The sequence below is a fragment of the Triticum aestivum genome, chromosome 2D (genome assembly GCF_018294505.1).
Source record: "Triticum aestivum cultivar Chinese Spring chromosome 2D, IWGSC CS RefSeq v2.1, whole genome shotgun sequence".
Taxonomy (NCBI): domain Eukaryota; kingdom Viridiplantae; phylum Streptophyta; class Magnoliopsida; order Poales; family Poaceae; genus Triticum; species Triticum aestivum.
This window is the reverse complement of record NC_057799.1, coordinates 91,511,151-91,534,568: the sequence shown is the minus strand read 5'-3', so window position 1 is coordinate 91,534,568 and position 23,418 is coordinate 91,511,151. Positions and strand designations below refer to the sequence as shown.

At 43.5% G+C, this 23,418-nt stretch overlaps 2 protein-coding genes and 1 long non-coding RNA gene across 4 annotated transcripts; all 3 read right to left on the bottom strand.

The window, feature by feature from the left end:
- Positions 1-613: 613 nt before the first annotated feature.
- Positions 614-4,973, bottom strand: LOC123051876 (uncharacterized). Of its 2 annotated transcripts, XR_006424332.1 has the most exons (8): positions 4,715-4,973; positions 4,512-4,580; positions 2,568-2,677; positions 1,731-2,102; positions 1,531-1,656; positions 1,379-1,443; positions 1,075-1,159; positions 614-931 (listed from the first exon to the last, which is right to left on the bottom strand). It is a non-coding gene; the product is annotated as an uncharacterized lncRNA (long non-coding RNA). The 2 variants fall into 2 exon arrangements; XR_006424331.1 differs by having other exon boundaries at positions 1,531-2,102.
- Positions 4,974-10,890: 5,917 nt separating this feature from the next.
- Positions 10,891-22,060, bottom strand: LOC123051874 (uncharacterized). The gene is made up of 14 exons (XM_044474865.1): positions 21,831-22,060; positions 21,684-21,728; positions 14,710-14,862; positions 14,358-14,631; positions 14,168-14,270; positions 13,956-14,086; positions 13,788-13,869; positions 13,570-13,702; positions 13,378-13,484; positions 12,670-13,248; positions 12,403-12,586; positions 12,236-12,309; positions 11,360-11,461; positions 10,891-11,264 (listed from the first exon to the last, which is right to left on the bottom strand). The coding sequence occupies exons 3-13, from the start codon at positions 14,860-14,862 to the stop codon at positions 11,410-11,412; spliced, it is 1,872 nt and encodes a 623-aa protein (XP_044330800.1). The 5' UTR covers positions 21,684-21,728; positions 21,831-22,060; the 3' UTR covers positions 10,891-11,264; positions 11,360-11,409.
- LOC123051875 (ATP-dependent DNA helicase pif1-like) lies at positions 14,981-18,369 on the bottom strand. The gene is made up of 2 exons (XM_044474867.1): positions 18,270-18,369; positions 14,981-16,562 (listed from the first exon to the last, which is right to left on the bottom strand). Exons 1-2 carry the CDS (start codon positions 18,367-18,369, stop codon positions 15,184-15,186), a joined length of 1,479 nt encoding a protein of 492 aa, XP_044330802.1. The 3' UTR covers positions 14,981-15,183.
- Positions 22,061-23,418: the final 1,358 nt, after the last annotated feature.

Sequence of the window (23,418 nt, the reverse complement as noted above, 5' to 3'; positions counted from 1 at the left end):
TGAATCACCTCTTTCTGTAGCAAGGACTGATGGATCGCTGGTGGAGCCGCGCCGGTCAGCAGAGAGAACAGCCAGGAGCCAGTCGATTGGGGATTTAGGTCAGAAGCTTCCTCGAGCAGTGGTTATATACGATGCACAGGTGGGCTGGACCTGTATGGGCTTTTACAATTGCCTATGATGGGCTTGTCTCTGTGTTTATGACTCCTGAATTTCGTCTGGCTTGGATCTGCCTAGTGATACTTACACACGTAAATATAGAATGGAGTAAGAAAAAAGCTAATTATAGGTCTTGTAGGTAGTGGGTCAAGCTTCTGTGGATAGATGCAAGATTTTTTATTCTCAGAAGCAAAATACGCAAAAGCGTCGAGCAAAGAATTTTGTAGCATACACAGGTATGCAAAGTATATCATGATGTGTGCTTAATTTGATTAAAACCTTGGGAATGTTAAAATATTCGGCCTCGGTGCTAATCTGTGAGGTGTTCAATGTTAAAATACAGAAAAAATTTGTGTATTTGCTAACGGAGTTTCACTCTTAATTAATAAACTGTACAAAGGTCAGTGATTACAGTTTAAGATTTAATAAAAAACTGAGAAGGTTGAGCACACAGATATAAAGCAGAGAATACTTAGCATGGCAGTGGTTATAACATATATGTCCGGCAACATGGCTGAATGAGCATTTACAATGGATACAAACAGTTACTGAGGAGACAGGGGAAGCAGGGAGAGTCGTGGTGATTTGTACAAGGCTTGGAAGTAGTCTAATACAGATCTTAAACAAGGAATTGATCGAAGAGAGCTTTCGTGTCTCTTCACGAGGCCAAAGGTTGGCTGTTGTTCAAAAGGTAATTGTTACTTGTCGTGGGGTGAAGATAGCGAGGGCCGAGGTACCAATGATCAAGGCAGCAAGACTCCATGCACAAAATCATCTGGCATGAAGAATAAGAAAGTTTGTAAGTTAAGATGTTGACATGGCAGGCTGCATTTATGTGTTTCATGTTAAAGATAACAGAACGGAAAGGATGGCAACAAAAAATTAAGGAGAAAGAAGAGATTGCAAGAACACACATACCGCTTTCTTATGCTCATTTGAAAGTTGGGTTCAGCTCGACTCTAATGTGCCTGATGAATCATACGCTGCAACAGCCGGCTCATCTCTAGGATCATCAAATTTTCAGGAATTTATATGAACAGGAACACAAAATCCATAAGATGGAATAAAGGAACAAAGTTTTCACAGGTCCAATTAGAACAGGAATAGAAGCTTTTTACATGGTGGATTTATAGTTTGAAATAAGGTATAGTTTATATGAGTATTTATGGCTTTGGTAAGTAGATGGTTGTGTATTATGCTTCATTGTATAGAGATTTCATACCTTTCTAGCTTAGGCATCTGACCATACCCAGGAACATCGCCAATAGTATCAGTAAGTTCAGATCCCTGTGATAGAGTTAAACTAATTACTACAAAGTATGTAAAATGGAAGCGAAAGAAAGAAGCAGAAGAAATTAGGTCCAAAAGAAATACCAACAGTGGCTGAAGCAAAGGTTTTCATGAAAGCTGGGATGACCACTTTGTTATGTTTTTTCTTCTGCCAAACAAGGACCCGGGCATGCGGTAGCCCTTTTTTTAAAAATTCGATGTCGTGGATAACTGTAAAAGAGGAGATTGGCCGTGCATGTCAAAGGAAAATGAAGAAATCAGAGATATATCATCAGCCACATTACCAGAGATAACAGGCCCAAATATCTTCCCTTCATTGATCTTTTGCAGATACTCATGCAGCTTCATGCGATAGATACGATCAGTCTCAGCAGCCTTATTGACTTGCTGTTGTTCAGGCTTAAGCGTCTTTGTTATTTGAGCCCACTTTGGGTTACATGTGAAGCTGGTGATTATATCAGGTGAGGTGTGGACATGGGAACCAACCATTCCATCACGATAGGAGTGAGTCATACAACGAGTCTTGCCAGCATAGGACAATGGTATTATATTATTTTGACTGGCGTCGTCTTCATCAAGCGTACCAGGCACAACAACATCATCATCAAGCTTTATGTTTTCAGCTTCCATGGTGTGCTCAACTTTTTAGAAGAGACCTTCATTGAAAAGCAAGAAAAGGATGAGATTTTGGACCTGCAGAGGTAGTAGCAAGCAGGAGATAACAAAATAGTAAACAATTTGTGACAAACAGAGCTACATGGAGTTCTTATGCGTACAAATAGATGGAGTGGAACAATTTTTGCAACCTTCTAAACAACTGTTTACTGAAGCATAGGGCAGTTGATAATCATAGCTATATCTAGATTGATTGTGCCATCTGTTGACTCAGGCAAAAACAGAGGTTAATATAAGCAGACATATACATTTCCTTTTAGACAGCTGGAGATAGAATTACAGCAAGACAAGTGACAATTTTTTCAACCTATCTGTTTTTGAACAGGATTCATATAAGCAGCTATCTTGTGCATCTAAATTTATGCAATATTGAATACGACGAAGATAATCACAGGTATATTTAATCGCAGAGCAAAAGGATCTGGATCTAAAATGGTTATGAATACCTTGGGACAGATCAGTATGTGCAACAGATCATAGAGGCCAGCATTTGGTTTCCTCCATAAGGAAAACTTCACCAAGATTGAATCCACCAACGAACTGGTTTGTTTTTTATCTGTTCATAAGTAAATAGAACTGAATATCAATAACGAACGATTATTTGTGCATTGGGGCAGCCAATGTTCTGTGTGTTTGTATTGGGAAAACAGAGTAAATAATCAGAGGCACACGGGAAAAATACTGTAAGGACGGAACCCAAAAACTCGAAAAAACGAAGGTAGAACATACATATATTACACTGGTCTTAGATAGCAGAATATATTTCATGTTCATGTACAACAACAGAGTAGTCTAAGAGTAAGACAGTTCCTTAGGTGAAGCTATAAACATGGAGCTTCACATTTAATTTAGGCAACCTAGTAGGCTAAATATAATAACAGACCAGGTCTTTCTAGAAAGAAGCAAGGCCTATAGTGAAGTTATATGTAGAAAACTTCACTTGTTGATCGGCCTAGTAGGTCTTAAACAGTGCCTATGGGGATCGCACATAGTTAGCACAGTCGTCATCCATGTCTTGATGGTAATCTTCATCGAGTTCTTCATCAGAAAGCCCATCGTAGATTGGTTGAGACACATCATCCTCTGAGTACATGCCCTTTTCCTCTAGGGAGGCACATGCAGCGGATGTAGTGCTCTAGAGAGCAATGAGTGAATCTTGAATCTCTAAAATAGCCTGTTTTAGAGTGGAAAGAGAAAGGCTGGCAGCAGGGTCTAAGGCAGTGACAGCGAGACCATGGATCTTGCCTGATGCAGCATGCACTTCTTCCAGATAATCGGACGCCTCTGTAGTCATCTGTTTGATTGTCTGGTTGCGCTGGTTGATTTTTTCTGTTTTCTCTGACAGCTTGTCTGAAAGTCTTGCACAAGATTGTTTTTCTTGTTGCAGCCGATAGTAGTTATAATCAGCAAGAACCTTGTTTTCATTGTTTTCCATGTATGCAATTGCTTGATCGGCTGCCTGATCCATTGCTGCCTCTCCACTGACACATATATGGCTCAACAATTTAGTCCGGCGCGCCGAAGCATCATAATGCTCTTTGGTACGGTGAAACTCAATCTGTGCCCTATATCCACCTTGCTCGAGCATACGCACATGGTAAACTGGCCTTGGGAGCCCAAGCTTATCAAACATTGTCTCGGCCAAAAATGGTGTGCGTAGCTCGACCAATTCCATGAGGATGGTTTCAAAAGACAGGCTCAGGGGAGCTGGCACAAGGCATAAGCATAGTGTGCAATGAGAATAATGAAGACCAAATTCTCAAAATTCATATGCAGTAAGGATCTAATAGTGCTTTACTAAGTGCATCATGAAACAAAGCTATAATATCATGAGGCTATGAACAGAGGCAATATTTTGCATGACTCTGCTAAACATAGCTCAAGTCATTTTAAGCTCATGCAGAGCAACGGGCTGCATATTTAATCTAGTATATCTTGCTTGATTTATGCCTAATATTATCGTGGACTCGAGATTGGCACTTAATTATGATTTGCATGTATCCAGAAAACTCATTTGCGAGCTATGCAGGTCACTGAATCTGGAGTGGTTCTAATTAGTTTGGTCAGCCAATCAGGTCTATGAATGGGCAAATATTAACAGGGAGAGAAAATACAGGTTTTTAAAGAGTATAGGTAAATCATAGGCATTGACTACGTGGCTTGTTGAGATGAAGCTAAATTAGAAGAAAGAAAGATGCTGAATATTTTAGAAACGATTAATAAAGAGCAGTAAATTATATATTTTACTGCCTTTATGAGAGTACAATATTCATAGCTATATGACAGAACATGAATCATATATCAAACTATATAAAAAGGAATGGAAAATATCTTCATGCGCATGAATCGAAGACATAGCTGGATGAGGATCTAGAAACAGAGGAATATACCTTCACTCCGGGGCCGTGCTTCTAGTATCTCCTGGCCGGCTTTGTGGAACACTCAAATAGACCGAAAACCTAAGAAGAAAAATCATAGGCGGTCAAAGGTAAAGAAAAAACGAAAGAGAAAGAAGCAGATCTGTCCAACATGAACACCCGCCGTTGACAACGAGAATCTTAAGAGTGATGGATCTGGAGAGGAGGAGGCGCACCTGGGAAATAGCATAGCACTGCGGAGACTCGTCGGAGGATGTGGCTATCCAGGGATCTGGTGCGGTTGGAGCAGCATCGAACTTGAAGGAGCTGTAAGCAGATAAGGAGAGAGAGTGGAGAGAGGCAGGGGTGGACAGGGAGAGGGGTGGGAGGGGAATGGGGGCTGTGTGGATGAGGAGAGGAATCCAAGGAAGAGAAGACAGAGCTTGGTGCGTGTGATGGAGAGGGCCAGTGTCTCGGCCCTGAGAAGGCGGATGGCCCATAGGAGAAAAGGGGTACTCTGAAGCAAGGGACTCAGCGAAGAAAAGAAGCAGGAGAAGGCAGGCCGGGAAAAAAATAGGCGGCATTCATTTTTCTTTAGCAAGGGTTTAAAACTCTAAAAGGCAGAACATTTCACAGTAGCATGTATGAATAGTGCTATTCAATTTTGGTTTTATAGATAACGGTGCCATTATCCAAAAGCAGATGCGTTTACTATTTTTTGTGGACAGGGAATATGTGTTTTTGTTGGGCCAGATACAAATAATTTGTGAGTACAATATTAATACATTTAAATTGTTAGAAAGACATTATAAAAATGGTCAAATGGGCAAACGCTGGAATTTGAATAGGAGTACTGTCAGAATATGAAATAATTCTCTATGGAATACAGCTGACTACACAACACTAAGAAATGAAGCAAGAAGCAAAAAATTAGTAAAAGATAACTTTAGCAGGCGGGAAGTGCTGGGGGCACCTACATATAGCATATTTATACAACCACTGGAACATTTCAAGGATTAACACAAAAACTCTGCAAAGATTTAAAAGTTCACATAGAGCAGGACTACTTTAGAGAAGAGTTTCCAATACATGATATGATATTAATAGAAACAGATAACATCATTCGAAACTTACATAATAAACTGCATGAGTAGGACATAATTATACAGGTCCAGTATCGTCTAATTCTTGTACAACAAAACATTTGCTGAGCAAACAAAACAAATAAGACATGGTAGCGATAATATGGAGAGCCATCATTGACACTTGAGGCATAGACAGAGGGCAAAACTCCTTCAACACGGGCACGTATGCTCACATTTGAGCAACATCAGTCCTGTCTACGCACCCTGGATGTTGGGGATGATAAAGCAGTTAGACGTTTACATTCAAAGACACATCAACAGGCGATATCGAAGTATGCAATATCAGATAAAAAAGCTCACTCAAAGACATTGGTTATATATGTATGGAACAGTAGATAAGGGAACAAACGCCAAGTTAGTACGCTACATTTTGATGTTTTTTGCCGATGCTTTACATTGTCAAAGAAATGCTCTAATAATTTTCTAGACGACGTATGGGTGGATGAGGATGATCACTATTGGAAAGTAAGAAACAGATAATCTTCTGTAAAGAGAGATGTAGATGTTGTAAAGAGAGTGCTAATGACAAGCAGGGTATGCTCAATTCTAAAAGAAAGTGCATATGTTAATAGTGCAGGACCGGGATTTGTACACCAACTTATAAGGATAAGCACAGAACTGTATGTAAGGCGAGCAAGGTCTAGGCAGTGCATTTAAGAATGCTACACAGGAAATGATCCTACAAGCTGTCTTACATGTGATCCGTGCATTTAGTCTTTAAAGAGTAAAGCTCTGCGGGCAACAGGCTGAGATTTTATTTCTTTGCTGGAGCTGCGATCTGTTTCATTGGGAAAGCAATAGACATGAGTAATGTATATAATTGCATGAGTCTAAAGAGCAGGAGGGAGGGCATGTTACTTGGTTGATGTTTCTTTGTTTGGCGGCAGCGAACCGGGAGTGTCGTTGAGGCCATCCTACAAGTCAATGAGCAATTGTATGTAAAATGGTATGTGGTATTGGAGGAACGCAAGTGGAGAGCACAAAAAAGCAATGATTACCTCTGATTTATTCACACATTTAGCTGTTGGAGTGCTATCATCATTACTCTCTGAACGAGGCCTCTTCTTTGTTGTAGTCAAGGAGCTGAGCTGTTTTTGAAATGACTCCACACGATCATATAGCTTTGATGACCAGAACTGCTCAGCTTTGAGTTGTCTCTGGCAATTATTGAGATCTGCTGAGTTGTAGTCATCTATCGTAATTATGCCCGTCGTCAACAGATAGGACAAAGCAGCAGAACATGTTGATTCAACAGCGTCGCTGGCAAATTGAGTTGATTCTCCAGAGAACACCTGTTGGGTTGGCAATATGCTTTTGCTGTGAGGTTGTAGATCGATTTTCACTGATGCCATCACCGTGGTGTCATCATCATCAGTAAGCTCGAATGCATGCATTGTAACGCGGATCCGCTTGATAGCCTGTTCAAGCATATACCTTCTGCTAATGGTAACAGAGATGGCAGAGAGCTGCATTCAATAGAAAGACGAAAGAATTTATCAAGTCAACTGGATACGGCAACATGAAGAATGTTGAAGCATATGCATGGCCTAGTCATAACCTGTGGAAGCCCCTTGACTATGAAATCATCATCGTCCAATGAGCTGGCAATGTCCGCAGGACGAGGCTATATAAAATTTGAGTGGCATGGGAATAAAGCACAGGTTAAAACTATTTAAAGGCAATCACAGGGACCTATGTAAGCAAAGTAACAGAAGTATGATAGTAAAGGCAGAATGCTCAAGTAAATTTGCAAGCATAGAAATGCAATTCAACACACGATTCAAATACAATAGCGTGCAGCGAAACAAATAGACAAAGCACCAAGCTTTGGTAGCATATGCTGCATAACCGAGAGTACCATGGTTCGATAGGATATGGTTCGATGCGGTAGATTACATTATCAGGTGCACACTTACATACAGACCATCACAACCAAATAGATAGATTCGGACGCACTGATTGTACCATGGTTCGATAAGAAACACACGACATATGGTTATAGATAACTATATTAGTAGGGAACAGCGACTGGCTCTAATGATGATGATGGCGATCTGATGGTCCTTATGAGATTAGAAGCGATCTTCAGGCAGGGCACGGAAGTCACCAGAGCAGCACCCTTTGTTGTCAATGATCTCCTCATCATAAAATGAGGTTCTTAGTTCCGGGTGTGACGGTGGATTTCCATCGCCTTGGGTTGACAGACCTTCATCTTCATCTATTGGTTGTTCCTGACCGTATGGATAAACGCCAGTCTCCTGAAGGTTAACCATTGTGTCATCAGTGCACTGCTGAAGATGTTCGCCTTTGGCCTCTACATTGAGAAGAACATTGTTAAGCTCCAGGTCATCTGAAGCAGATCCTGGGCTCATCCTGCTACTAACCAAATGCTTAAGATTGTTGGTGACGCTCTGTTCTGTGTCCAGGGATCCATCCCATCCTTTGCTCAGGAGTTTGTTTTTGCCAATGCTCTCTTTTAGCTTCTGTCTCAGACATGCGTTGTCCCTCTTCATTGCCTTAAGCTGCTGATACAATAGTGCATTTTTTTCCACAGCCTTCAGTTGATCATAACTATAGTCTTTTGGAACCACGCCCTCATAAGCATCCATGTACTTAATTGCTGTAGAAGCTACATAATCTTGAGCTTCCTCAAGATCTTGGTGCTCCGAGGTAGAAAGGGAAACCTTGACAGGTGAACGCTTGAGCCTGATCCTGATTGGATAGAAGGTAACAGTGACTTGCAGACGGGCACCATCTTTTGGGCTTGCTGAGTAGGTGGCCCCTGGCAGGCCAACCTTCTCTAACATAGCATCAAGCAGGATCTTAGATGAAATTGGAACAGAAGCCATTGTCCGGACCTGCCGCAAGCGAGAGAGAATGTCACTATCATAAAGAGCTGGCTTGAAGTATAGTATCAGCCTCAAGTCTGTATGGCTTGGAAGGGGAAGAAAACATGATAGGTGACAAGTGGGTTCTACAGTTTGGATTTTGTGATGAGAAGACTAACTGCAGGTGGATCAGGATGTCTACTATCATTTTTCTGTAATATATAATTCACAGCTTATAGGAAGGTTGTGGAATTGAAGTAAATTATTAGGTAGATCCATCGCTCTCATCTATTTTGTTTACCTTGGACAGAAAGGATATTAAGCCTGACCACACTAAAACACCACCACGTCTTAGGTAGTCAGACACAATACTAAGGATAAAAAAAATGAGAAGCACTGGCACAAGGGGTTTCAGCCACATTATGTACTGGTGCCTCAAAGCCAGCTTAACAGTAAATTAGACCAGAACGGAATAGATATATACCTTAGGAAGACCATGGTGACCGGTGGTAGAAGAACTGCTAGGCGGGTCAGCAGAAAAAATCGTGGATCTAAAAGAAGCATGAGAAACCGGATTAGAGCATCCAATTTGCAGTAAGAGAAGGGAACATAGTAGAGTAGTAAAATACAATGGCGGCGAAGGGAATACCGTGGGGAAGAGTCAGTCGGCGGCGGTCTTCATAGCTTCCATGGCAAGCTTCCAATGGTTGTCGCTGAGGGTTGGATCTGAGAGTGCTACCAGAGAGAATGGGGAGGAGAGGAATGGATAAGATGTAGAGAAGGAGAGGATAAGAGCGCCTCGCCCGCTGTGGGCCTCGGCGGTGAGATTCACCGCATGCACCATCGATGAACAGAGAATGACCGAGGTTTCAACGAGTAGCCACAGGACAGGTGTGTGTCCTGTTGCGTGAAAGATTTACCGGAGGGGATAATTGGTCCTAGTGTCACCTCCACTCTCCGCGACTGGGCTGTAGGTAGGCTGTATCTAGGCCGCACATAGCTACATGTTCATTAGGCCTGAATAGAACAGAATACTTGTTTTGTCGACTCAGCGAACTGCTCATGCTTCTGTGGAACAGCAGAATTCCTAGCTGAAGCTCTGCATTATTCCTATTCCACCAGGCTTGATGCAATTTGTTGGTGCAATGGCAATGTTAATACTTTGGACCTAGTCACCCCGGCAGATTGGATTAATTTTTCTTTTGTGGATCTTTTCTTGTAAGATGTGAACAATTTCTTTTAGAAAGCACGATTGCTTTCGGTACAGAAGACACGAGTTTTAAAAAAATGCTAGAAATGTTCTGAATTTGTAAAATAGCACACATTTTGAAGATTTGGACAACCATTGAAAAACAGAAACATTTTTCTGAAACGATGATCATTTTATGGTAGAAAGGAAGAAAATTTAGAAAATAGGAAAGCACGAACATTTGTTGAATTTGCGAACAAACGATGGGAAAGCAGGAGCATTTTTTAAAAATTATGGGCAACTCTTCACAGCAATGAACAACTGTTGAATTTTGAACACTTGTAAGAAGAAGCAAAATTTCTTAATTTACAAACAATTTTGGAACAAGGAAAACTTTTAACTGTTGACCTTTCGCAAAGAGAGTACTTTTTGAGAATAATGAAAAAGTTTTCAAGCTGCTAATAATTTTTCAACCCGCGGCCAAATTTAAAATAGCTTTTTTATGTGTAAACAAATTGTGAACGCACAATGGCAATTTGGAATTTAAAATAAAGTACATATAATATTTTGTCAGCTGTTGCTATTTGAAGGGCAGAATTCGACTTTGATTGTAAACCAGGGCCTTGATTATAAATCTAAGATTTATTTTGTCGTAAGGCCACTGAGCAGATGATATAATGGGAAGCAAAGAGCCGCAGAAATTAGCGAGTTGATATAGAACCTTCTTTCCCAATGTTTCATATATGGGAAAAGTCTAGAGCTGGTGAATGAATTATTAGTTCACCCGTATGCAAATACTGAAAAACCAGTAAAAAATAAAAATGAAAATAGAAAGCACATAATATGCTTTGTCTAGCAGCAAATATCCCAGATATAAAGCACACAGCAGCGGAAGGTGGCTCACAGACGACTCATAGACTCGCAGACACAACTAAAGGCTTAGGATGATAGGAAACTAAATTCGTAGGATCCCTTTGCAGAAAGCAACCATACAGCATCAGGAGAAAGCCAAAGAATGAATGATATTGAAACAATAAGTTTAACCGGTGATTCATAATCCTGATTAGGTGGCGAGTTCTTATTGATAATCAAACATACACAAAGAACATCTTGAATGGTCATCTGGAATAGTTAACCAACAGGAAGGAACATGATGTTTAGCTCGGCAGATAAATCAGCGAAGGACAAGGGCCATTATTATGTTAGCAAGGGTAGCAGTAAATATAAGACATAAGAAGAAGCACACAGCATAAGAACAACAAGAGGACTTAGAGCAAGCAGCATGATCCAGCGGTATTTACAGTGGATAGTTGTCACAAGAAGTTCAGAAAGGAAGAGCTAACGGCGATATTTACAACACATGATGCTTTGTTCGAGGACGTAAATAAAGGAGTTGTCATGACAGCGGTTTGACACAATTCTGCAGGTGTCAAAGCCCTGTCTTATAAAGCCGCACAAAAGTAAATCCAGTGCATGCCCAAAAGCGCACTGAGTCGACGATCTTCAAACCCGGCCCGATGGCCAAACCGCTGTTGTGATGCAGTACAGTTGAGAAGGCCTGTTCAGCACGACATCCGTCCATCGTAGACTTTACTTGATAAGCAAGCAGAACATAGAAGAAACCCTGAGAAAGAAGAGGAATCACAGTTATTATCATATTGCGACATACCATGCATCATGGATGTAGAATAGATGAAATTGAAGAGGTATTAGTCTTACCGTATGTACATATTTAGATTACTACATGGAACGACCACTCCATGAAAGAACTACTGCTTCGGTTTCTTTGAAACGCCAGCACCCTTGCTAGGGTTGTTTGTCCCGAATTTGATCAATTGGCAAAAATAAAAGAAATTTTAATAATCTTGTCTTCGCAAGAAAGTCTAGACCCATAGAATGTCGTAGAAACAACATGGATTTAAAGATTAGACACGTGAATTGGAGAACAACATAAATAAGCAAAAAACTAGCTTTATGGCTAATTATCTTGCATGGACGTGCAAGGAAAAATAACTGAGAACGTATATAAAAATGCTGAAGCTAAAAGGATGTTTTATTGAGCCTCTCATGAATGTGGAAATAGCAGGCGTACAAAGAAATGCCTGATCAAATGGCATCGCATGCATCAGCGAAGAAGGAAATATAGTCAAGATGCACGTAGAGAGGTGGTTTTCATCTAAAAGAACAAAAGACCCAATGGATTACTAAATCACGACCTAGTATAACTGTATAGGCGTCTAGCTTACAGTGCATCAATGAACAACGAAACAGAGAAAAGTTGATAATATTTGTTGTGGCCAGATAACTAATCTGCATATACCAATGAGCCATAGAAAAGGGAGCAAACCTGGCAACAAAATAGTATGTACCAGTTTCTTAAGAGATATGACAAAGCAGCAAATACAATGGTCACTGGACCATAGAACTATATTAGAAAGAGCACAGACCAAGTGCACATACTAAACCAGGAGATATTCCATAATCTAATATCACAACCTAGTTTGTTTCATAAAAGGCAGAGCGAGACAGGAGTGAAGTCAATGCCTGTGTCATAGGCGTGGAAGTAGCTGAATGTAACAGTTCATGAGCCTCTACCTCTTGGCCTTAGAGGGGTCAGGAACGATGATCTTTGGATCCTCAGCAGTTGTGGTTTCAGTCTCATGTCCAACCTGTACAGATTGGTGCGAACACAGATTATTGCACATCAAGCATAATTTGTGCAGAATAAGAATGATGTTTGCATATTAAGTACATGCACTAACAGTTGGCATGGGTGTAGGGTGAACAACATTTCCAGCAGCGGCAACCTCTTCAGTTTGGGTAACTGCGACAACCTTTCCAGCCTGGACAGTAACGTTGCTAACAGAGGCAGGTAGTTCAGTGCCCTTAGACTTAGGGCGGGCAATAAGAAGCTTGCGGCGAGCACTTTTTGGGCATGGGGACCGGCTGCAAAAAACAAAAAAAAATCAGTCATGGGCAAAGAAGAAGTATTTTCAGAATGTATGCTAGGAGAAATGGAGGATTGATACCTGGGTGTTTTAGGCACAATAGCCTGTCCTTTTCCTTTGAATGCAGATATAGGAGTGTTCATCTGGCAAAGAAACAACACAGGCATTAAATGGGTGAAAAAGAACTTGAGAGAGGAAACCAGCAGCATATATATCTCATCGAGAGGTAGCACAACGAGTGTAGACGATCCTGTAGAGAAAGAGGTGGGAATGGGCACTGTCATGTCTGAGCCCTCAGCAGAAGATGATGCTCCAGAGGAAGATGATGCACCAGCAGATGCAAAGGGTACAAGGTCAGGCTTAAAGGTTTCATTAATTCTACCAACTTGGAAGGACAGCTGGGTGCTTGCAGGCTGAAAACTCTTGTTGGAGATAGAAACGACCAGCCTATACTTCTGGGTAACAAGGCGGGAAATTTCAACAGGCAAACCTACATCAGAACCTCCTATCTGAGCAAGATCAAGCGCACTTGTAAAACCTGGGTACTTGCGGTGAATCAAAGTCATGAGTGGCTTGCCAACAACTTGTTTTGCAGCCCTATCAAAGAACATAAATTCTGCTTCATTTGCGCCATCGCTTCCGAAAGTGCACACGTAGTATCTAGACATTGCAAGGCAAATGCACTCAGAATCAACCCAGTAGACAAACCAAAATAGACTATGAGGGAAAGGCACTCACGAAGGATCTGCTATGATAGAAGAACAGTCATAGTCTGAGCAACGGTACTACCTTCCGTAGGTGTAGGCTGTTTTATGGCATTTCCGGCACGAGAGGAACCACCAGCGGTTGTCAGAGCCCAAGCCTGTGATAGTAACCTTGACGATAAACTGTTTCTTCTGCATTTAATGATGAACACAAGTATAGTGAGAGGATGCTAAAAAGAAAAGGGAAAGGTATAGAAGAAGTAAGGAGAGGAGGTACCAAGTTGTCAAATGGGTCAAGGGCAAGCAACTCCTGAACAGTCAGTTCAACAGGAGGTTCGTGAACAGGTGCTGGAACAATCGCTTGTTCTCCTGGGATGTGAGCACTGATGGCAGGAAGCCCTTCTGCAAGGCTTGATTAAAAATGGTTAATTGTAACCGAGTCAGAATAGCTCTATAAATCTCGACGACCGACAACCACATAGAAAGAGGAAATACCTAGCACGAAAGGCATTCATCTCTGGCGGGTCCTCATCAATGTACCAGCGGCATGCAGAGCTACCACTCAGGCCTTTAATACCTATCGAGACACACAGACAAGGGAAAATGTGCATCAAACCGCCAGATTGAACAACGGGCTAAGTGAGTTATAGATCAAACAATCACCTCGGTATGCTTTTGGCAGTGTTCCTACAAAGATAGCAATGACAGCTGTGGATTCACTTGCAGCACGGACCTCTTCTGCCTCGAACTCATGGGCTCGAGCACCCCAGAGAACAAGGCTGATTTCATTTCCGCTACAAGCCAGCAGGAGTGAGTAAATAGAAGGAAAGGGCAGAAGAAAAGCAAAACAAACGAAAAACAAACAAGGGGCTCACATTTGATCCTGGAGAACCACAGTCCTGGTATCTGAAGGACCAGCTTGATGCTGTGAGTGTACAACAACAATGTCTGTGACAGCAATAATTCGGCCAATCACGTCTGTAAATAGCAAAGCAAATGTAAGATAATTTAATGGAAGAGCAAGAGTAAGCAGGGCATACATGAGGACAACATCGAATGACTAACCGATAAAGTGAGGAGTGTGCGGGCCTGGTATTGGGATATCCGAGAAGGACATAAGGCTGTAAGTGCAGTATGGGAAATCTTCTTCATCATCCACCACAGGATCAACAGTAGTAAAGCGAGTGAACTGCATCATAAATGGGCTGTCAACAGCCCTGTAAGTGGGCTTTGATGGTTTGCACATGAATCTCTTCATTAGATAAACACTGCCTTCCTGCAAGACATCTTGCAGGCTGATAGCTGGCTCAGTAGGGATCCGGCCATACATGTGGGTTCCCTACACATTTACATTAGAATTTAGGGGCACAGGCTAGAATTAGCAACATGAGCATAGATTTTGCAGTACAAAACAAACCTCTTTGTCAAGCACCACAATGTCAGTATGGATAATGGGACCTTCATCGGTCCCACCTCGGTAGTGCCACATGCGGGACACCAGAACCTTAGCATTCCAGAACATCTCTCTGTCATTGATCTGGGAGAGAAGGCTCATCCTCTGGCCCGACATCTGCAATATACAAGAGAGGTGAGAAAACGAGCATAGATAGAGAAAGAAAGAGCAAGTTTAAAGATACTATTCACATGAACTCACTTGATCAGCTGGAAGGTAGAGGGGAATCAAATCGATGTGAGCAAGCAGGCAAAGAAAGCATCACACACGCGCGCAAAAGTTTTTTTGATGCAGGAAATTGGAGGACATGGCAGATAGGGCAAAAGAAGCGGCAAATATGCAAAAAACCACGGTTCTAATGCAGGAAGAATATAGAAACCACAAAACATACCTAAGAAAATTCATTGGTTATATATTACAGGGTGTTACTAATCCCGCCTAGCGAATGGAATGGAATATCTCAGGGAACACGATGTTCCTTGTCTGAGAAACAGGTTCATCATCCTCTCCTTTGATCAAGATCTTTAGTGATTTCTTTGAAGTAACACGAGACACTGCGACATAGAGCTGCCCATGCGTGAACACGGGTGTATCCAAGTACAAACCAACATTTGAAAGAGTCTGCCCTTGACTTTTGTTAATAGTCATTGCACAGGACACTCTAACAGGGAACTGTCGACGATGCAAAGTGAAAGGCCATTTAGGATCTTTGGAGGTCAACCCTATCCTTGGAATTAAGACAACGTCGCCTATGTTTGAACCAGTCATGACAATCGCCTCAATAACCTTATCAGCAAGCTTTGTGATTATAAGCCTTGTGCCATTACATAAGCCTGTTGATTGGTTCAGATTTCTCAAGAGCATGATGGGAACGCCTACCTTTAGTACTAACCTATGGTACGGAAAGTTATTGACCTTAATCCCATTCAAGTATTCGACAGGGTAGAAAGCATCTTGATTGCGAACCGCATCAGATGAATTCCCTATAGTATCACAACTCAGGTACTCTCTCTCACTAGTAGGCACTAAAGACAGAACATGCTCATTGATTTTTTCAGCAGTTTCGTTCATTGGTGTTAGGATTGCTCTTTCTTTTAGATAATCAACATTAGAGTACCTAGTAGGAATTTCTTTGTATACGGCCTGAACAATAGCATCAATTTTATCACCATCGGCATGTACTAAAAGTTCATCAGGGATAGTTATCCATGATGGATCTGATTCCCCCTCACGGGCGACAGCAGGTGCTGTGCCATCACCTAAACTGAGAACCCACTCAGCAAAGTCAGCCACTTCAGACTGGAGCACCGGATCATCTGTGTGCGCAGTCAAACGCATGTTAATGTTTAGGTGCAGAACTTCAACAATATTCCAAAGAGGAGAGTTAGTGATTGCAGCAGCAAGAATCTGTGCTCGAGATCCACCCTCAATGACTGGTAATATTTGCCTAAGGTCTCCACCTAACACAATAATCTTGCCACCGAAAGGAACTTTAGCTAAGGCAGGATCGTTAGCCGACAGGACATCACGGAATGACCGGTCCAGGGCCTCAAAGCAATTCCGATGGGACATCAACGCCTCATCCCATATAATAACATCAGACGCTTCAATTAGAGTGGAGAGCATGGTAGACCTCTTAATTTCACAATTGCCATAATCAGGCAAATCAATAGGGATTTTGAACCTAGAATGCGCTGTTCTGCCCACAGGCAAAAGCAAGGCAGCAACCCCTGAGGATGCAACCGACAGCACCACCCTCTTACTACCTCTAAGATAAGCATCATGTGCATTCCAAAGGAATGTTTTTCCAGTACCACCTGTTGGAAATATGCCCTAGAGGCAATAATAAAATGGTTATTATTATATTTCCTTGTTCATGATAATTGTCTATTGTTCATGCTATAATTGTGTTATCCGGAAATCGTAATACATGTGTGAATACATAGACCAGAACATGTCCCTAGTGAGCCTCTAGTTGACTAGCTCGTTGATCAACAGATAGTCATGGTTTCCTGACTATGGACATTTGATGTCATTGATAACGGGATCACATCATTAGGAGAATGATGTGATGGACAAGACCCAATCCTAAGCATAGCACAAGATCGTGTAGTTCGTTTGCTAGAGCTTTTCCAAATGCCAAGTATCATTTCCTTAGACCATGAGATTGTGCAACTCCCGGATACCGTAGGAGTGCTTTGGGTGTGCCAAACGTCACAGCGTAACTGGGTGGCTATAAAGGTGCACTACGGGTATCTCCGAAAGTGTCTGTTGGGTTGGCACGAATCGAGACTGGGATTTGTCACTCCGTATGACGGAGAGATATCTCTGGGCCCACTCGGTAATGCATCATCATAATGAGCTCAATGTGACCAAGTGTTTGGTCACGGGATCATGCATTACGGTACGAGTAAAGTGACTTGCCGGTAACGAGATTGGACAAGGTATTGGGATACCGACGATCGAATCTCGGGCAAGTAACGTACCGATTGACAAAGGGAATTGTATACGGGATTGATTGAATCCTCGACATCGTGGTTCATCCGATGAGATCATCATGGAACATGTGGGAGCCAACATGGGTATCCAGATCCCGTTGTTGGTTATTGACCGGAGAGTCGTCTCGGTCATGTCTGCATGTCTCCCGAACCCGTAGGGTCTACACACTTAAGGTTCGGTGATGCTAGGGTTGTAGAGATACTAGTATGCGGTAACCCGAAAGTTGTTCGGAGTCCCGGATGAGATCCCGGACGCCACGAGGAGTTCCGGAATGGTCCGGAGGTGAAGAATTATATATAGGAAGTCCAGTTTCGGCCACCGGGAATGTTTCGGGGGTCACCGGTATTGTACCGGGACCACCGGAAGGGTCCTGGGGGGTCCACCGGGTGGGGCCACCTATCCCGGAGGGCCCCATGGGCTGAAATCGGAGGGGAACCAGCCCCTGGTGGGCTGGTGCACCCCCCTTGGGCCTCCCCCTGCGCCTGGAAACCCTAGGGGTGGGGGCGCCCCACTTGGCTTGGGGGGCAAGCCACCCCCTTGGCCGCCGCCCCCCCTTGGAGATTGCATCTCCTAGGGCCGGCGCCCCCCCAGGGGCCCTATATATAGAGGGGGGGAGGGAGGATAGCAGCACCCAAGCCCCTGGCGCCTCCCTCTCCCTCCCGTGACACCTCTCCCTCTCGCTGAGCTTGGCGAAGCCCTGCCGAGATCCCCGCTACTTCCACCACCACGCCGTCGTGCTGCTGGATCTCCATCAACCTCTCCTTCCCCCTTGCTGGATCAAGGAGGAGACGTCTTCCCCAACCGTACGTGTGTTGAACGCGGAGGTGCCGTCCGTTCGGCGCTCGGTCATCGGTGATTTGGATCACGACGAGTACGACTCCATCAACCCCGTTCACTTGAACGCTTCCGCTCGCGATCTACAAGGGTATGTAGATGCACTCCTCTCTCGTTGCTAGATGACTCCATAGATTGATCTTGGTGATGCGTAGAAATTTTTTAATTTCTGCTACGATCCCCAACACCACCATATCCAGAGACAAAGAAAAAACCAGGTTTTCTAGATTTGACACGATCAATTATAGCAGAGTAAGCATGCAACTGGTCTCTATTCAATCTATTATACATCACCTCTGCCTTTTTTTAAGACTAACAACATCAACATCTAGCGCATCAGAAAGCATATCATTTTGCACAGAAGCATCATGGTATGCAGATTTTAAGGGTAGTTTGTGATCTAGGATGCATGCACTATTCTTAGCAAATATAACAGCTAATTCATCAAGTAGAATGTCTCTTAACTCAACAGGAGGAACAACATATGTGAAATTATTCTTCGACTTTTGAATTCTGTACCTAATATCATCAGCTAAGTAAATCTCGTATTTTTCAAAGAAAACAGCTTCATCATTGACAGCACAATGAAGGATCATAGTAACGAACAGCTGACGCAATTGGTTTCCCATACCCCATTTAACAGCTTCGTCAAAAGCAGTATACCACTCCATGTCATCGCCAAGCAACCCTCTTGCTCCGCATGCTTCTTTGAACGTTGAGTATACGATGCCATTGTAAATCCTAACATCCTCATAGCACGTCGCACCTTTGACAATCATAAGGAGCATTCTAAAATAGAAAAGCTCTCCGGTCGCTGGATGCATAGAGTATATTCTACCAATTCTATCGCTCCTTGTCCTAGTTTTCCATCTCTTATCCTCAGCTACCAAAGACCACCTAGTTGGGAAATCATAGTAAGTTAAGGACCTAGCAGCAGGGTGAACCCTGTTCACCACAAACCATTCAGTTAGCATTGTTTTTTGGAGCCAGGCATCACTAATCACCGAACTCAGAGTAGCATGTGTGCGAAAGCGCACGATGTGCATGTTCAGGAGATGGACAGGCAATCTCTCAACAAATGGTGTTTTGCCGTGTATATCATAGCCGTAAACCCTCCAAAAAGAATCATAATCAACTATATAACGACACTCTCTGTACTCTTTAATCTCATCAACATCCTGGTCCCCATCACGTCTAAGGTTCTCAAACAGGGTTTTTTGACTTATCTGGTCCTTTGGTAACATATTTATATATATATTTGATAACATATGTTTTGTTACACTATTCAACATTAATATGCGCCTGCCATTTTTTTAATATAAGCATGTTATAGGGGACCACATGTCTATTATCAAGCTTGACATTGTTCTTCATTACGAAACGTCCATTGTCAGGCCGCCTATATAAGGGGAACCCACTTTCATCAATGGAAGTTTCATCCTGAAATGGTTTTGGAATTTTTTTTAGCAAAAGCCCTTTTTCATGCAAGGGCATTTTGGACCATCAACGCCACAGGGGCCGTGCATCATGAACTCAGCAACAAGAGCATATCCCAAAGGATCCTGTACAGGATCAGGGATCTCAGCTGAGATATAAGAATTTATAAGGGCTGGTGTGACGACCCTATCGTCGTCCTTTTGCCAAACAAGTATGTGTGCATGCGGCAACCCCCTCTTCTGAAACTCAATAGTGTGCAAGACTGAAAATAGGAGGAAAAGGCGGAAGAAATAGTAAGAAGTAAATAAAAGGAGGAGAAGGGAATTGAAAGAGGATTGCAAGGGGCAGTACCAGCAACTACGAGACCAAAGGCATTCCCATTTTTAATTCGATGAAGGTATTGCAAAAGTTTCATGTGGTACACCCTAACAGCAATGTCAGCCCTATCCGTCGCTGTTTGGCCAGGCTCAACGGAGTCAAGGATTTGTTCCCACTTTGGGTTACATGTGAAAGTTGTGAAGACATCCGGCGACCCATGAACCCGTGAGACAGCAATAGCATCTTGAAAATTTTCATACATATACCGACGACCACCAGTGTAAGCCGACGGCATAATATTCTTCTTCCCAACCTCGGACCCACCAACCATACCCTGTCCTACCGCGTCGACAACACCGTGAAGATTCTCAGCCCGCATATCATTGTTACACTTAAGAATAAAATTGAGCCGGCATTCATCGATGCAGGCTCGGAAATCAACAGCAGCCTGTGATGACAACAGGCCACAACATAGATATGGATTATGTTGTTCTGGTTTACAATGCGAGAAGAAGCAATAGAAGTCTTGCATGGTCATTTCAACCCTCTTGTTCGGGTCATCACTAGCAGAATCAATATAGCGCACACCGAGCTGAAAGCCACGTTCACCGTACGGGAACAACAAAGGATATTGCAAAGGCATGTAAGTAGTATCTAAAGAGGAAATACGACGAAGACGATCTGCTTTAGTGCGTATTATCAGGTCTCTACATGGCACCTCCAACGTAAACTCACCATAAACCGAAGCTGCTAGCTCATCAATTGCAGGCAAATTAAACTGTGCGCTATCATTTTCTCCAGGAGTTATAAGCCTTATTGAAATCACCTCATGTTTATTATTATTCAATATCTCGCTGGCCATACGGAATTTTTTGACCAAAGAATTATTTGCATCAAGCATCTGCATAAGACCCTTCACAATCTCCTTATCTAACCCAGCACCAGTTTCATTCTGCTGACTTAAGGCCTGGATCCTATTGCTAACCTCATTTTCTCTGTCATGTATGTATAACTCTGCATATTTGGGAGAATCACCCTCATTTGGAAGCAGCGAGCCTATACGATGACAGACCTGACCATTAATTTTAAAAATCTTTGGACCTCCACCATCGTTTACAGATCGGTCAATTTTTGCCCCCATAGATGTAAAAGCAAACAGGCAATTGTACTGGCATATTTGCTTAATAAACTTTAAGCTGCGGGCTCGCCTCCCACTGAGCAGCCCTTTGCAATATCTTTACTCTCCAGCAAACAAAGTAGGGTCTAGACTAAACAGGATGGAAGAAGAAAGACAAAGAACAATGGCAACCTGAGCACACACACATGCCTACCAGCAGCAGACAAAGAACAATGGCAACCTGAGCACACACATGCCTACTAGCAGCAGACAAATAATTAATGAACAGAAACAAGCTTCATTCAGAAAGGCACAAGCATTAAACCACATGCACAGGCCAGACGCACAGGAGAATTAAAGCCTAGACAACCGAGGAAGAAACAAAAACAGAAATCACCTGCAATAGACCCCATGCCAACCTAGACATAACCATAACGGAGACGAAGACAAGAGCGCAACCAAAACATACCTAAACTAATAGGGCTAATCCGTTGGTCTAGGAACGGCAACAACGAAAGCATCACACGTCAGATCAAACATGGCAGGCACTCATCCATGTAAATTAACAAAGCCAATCCCTAGGGCTAGGAAACAAAACAACCGACGCATCACAGAACAGATCTAACCTGACAAACACTCGTCCATGGCTCGAAAAACAAAAGATTGATCTCAAACCGGGGAAAACCCAGCCACGCATTTCATCAAACACTTGTAAAGCAGGGGAGAACCTCACCTCGGAAAGAATGAAGAAGAACACGCACAAGCAGATGCAGCATCCCTGTAAATAAAAGAACGGGGAAGGAACACACAAGAACAAGTCAGAACACATTAATCTACGATGAGAGCAGCAGAAATCGACCAAATTGAACAAGAAACCCACCCTAACCAAACGCAACAGTAGCAGCGCGAGGAGCCATGCCGAAACAATCCAACGACGGGGTAAGCAGACAACGAGCGAGCCGCTGATGACCGATGAACAACGAGAACGAGCGACAATGGCGGCTGGATGGCGGATGAGAGCAAGGCGAAGAGGCGCAGGCGGGGGGAAGTGGGACGAGACAGGAGGCAGAGAGGCAGGGGAGAGCAGAAGGAAACCACAAACCCGGTCAAGAACGCTTCTCCCACGCGCTGTTACTTTTACATATACCTAAGAAGAAACCCAAACCGCCCGACGCGTGGGACCAAGGATAAGAAGGGACCACCTCCAGTGAGAGAAGGGCGGGCAAGCCCGCGTAGTAGCACGCAGCGGCTGAAAACCCTCCTTTACCCAGCGGGCCGAGCGGAGCCACCCACAGGAACAACAACGACCAGAGCAGGGTGCACACATGAGACCGACATATGGGGCCAGGCGCGGCTGAAGCGGAGACGCCGCTGGCGGGTGCGTAGGATGACGGTAAAAAAAGCCCACGATCCACCGGGCACAGCCCACCACCGACCCACCCCTGCTTTTCATCGACCGAAACACGCACCGAGCGTGTCGCTGCAACGATGCCCCACGCGCAAGCGTCGCCCACTCGTCAGCTGCTTCTGGGCCTATCACCGGACGTACAGGAAAACGGGCGGCGGGATCTTTACCAGCCCGACGAGAACTACTGTTACCGCAGCCAGCGAGGCCAATCGAACGCGCAGGATCAATTTCAAACCGCGATGGCGCTGGTTAAGCGGGTACTCTAGGAGGCTTTATATGTTCAATATATGAGTCTTTGCATTGTAGAATCAGATTTTATAAACTAGGTCTTAAAAACCCTTACTTCCCCACGGATGCGCGGCACCAAACCCGCGGCGCCGACGGGTCCGGCGGCAGCGAGCACAAATCCGCGGTCAGCATGCCTGGAGCACCCTCTTCCAGCTACAACGGTACCTCGCGTAGAGCCCACAACTGGTCCATGGCCGCGGTGGCCATGCGCGTGGGGATGGAATGGCCACCCGTGCGCTCCCGAAGTGATGGAAAAGATGCGTCGGACAACGGGGGAGCTACTCGACGTTGCAGGGTGGTCGGGGGAGCAGGAATCGAAGGCGAGATGCGGCAACGAAATGGAGGGCGTGAGCTGAAACTTTCACCCCGTGAAAATTTTCTAGCTATTTGGAAACGGCTAAAGAGGGGCCAAAAACTGGACATGCGGCGCTCGGGCCAAAATATACCACTACTCCTGTTTTTTTTTTGGGACGGGCAATTTTTTAAGACCTGCACGCGACATTTTTCGCCCCGATACCTAAAAACGGTGGTTATTATAGCGGCCCGGGCGTATTGCTGAGATGCTAACCAAAGGCGTTGTTATCATATTGTTCTATTAGGTCCCACGCTATCGTGTCGTTCTATTAGGGTTGAGTGCAGATTATAGAACTTCCTCAAAAAATAAAAAAAGTACTCCTTTCGTTTACTTTTGTAAGACGTTTTAAATATTTAAGATATCATTCTCAAAAAACATTAAGACAAAATATTTAAGACATCACCTAGTATTAAGCGA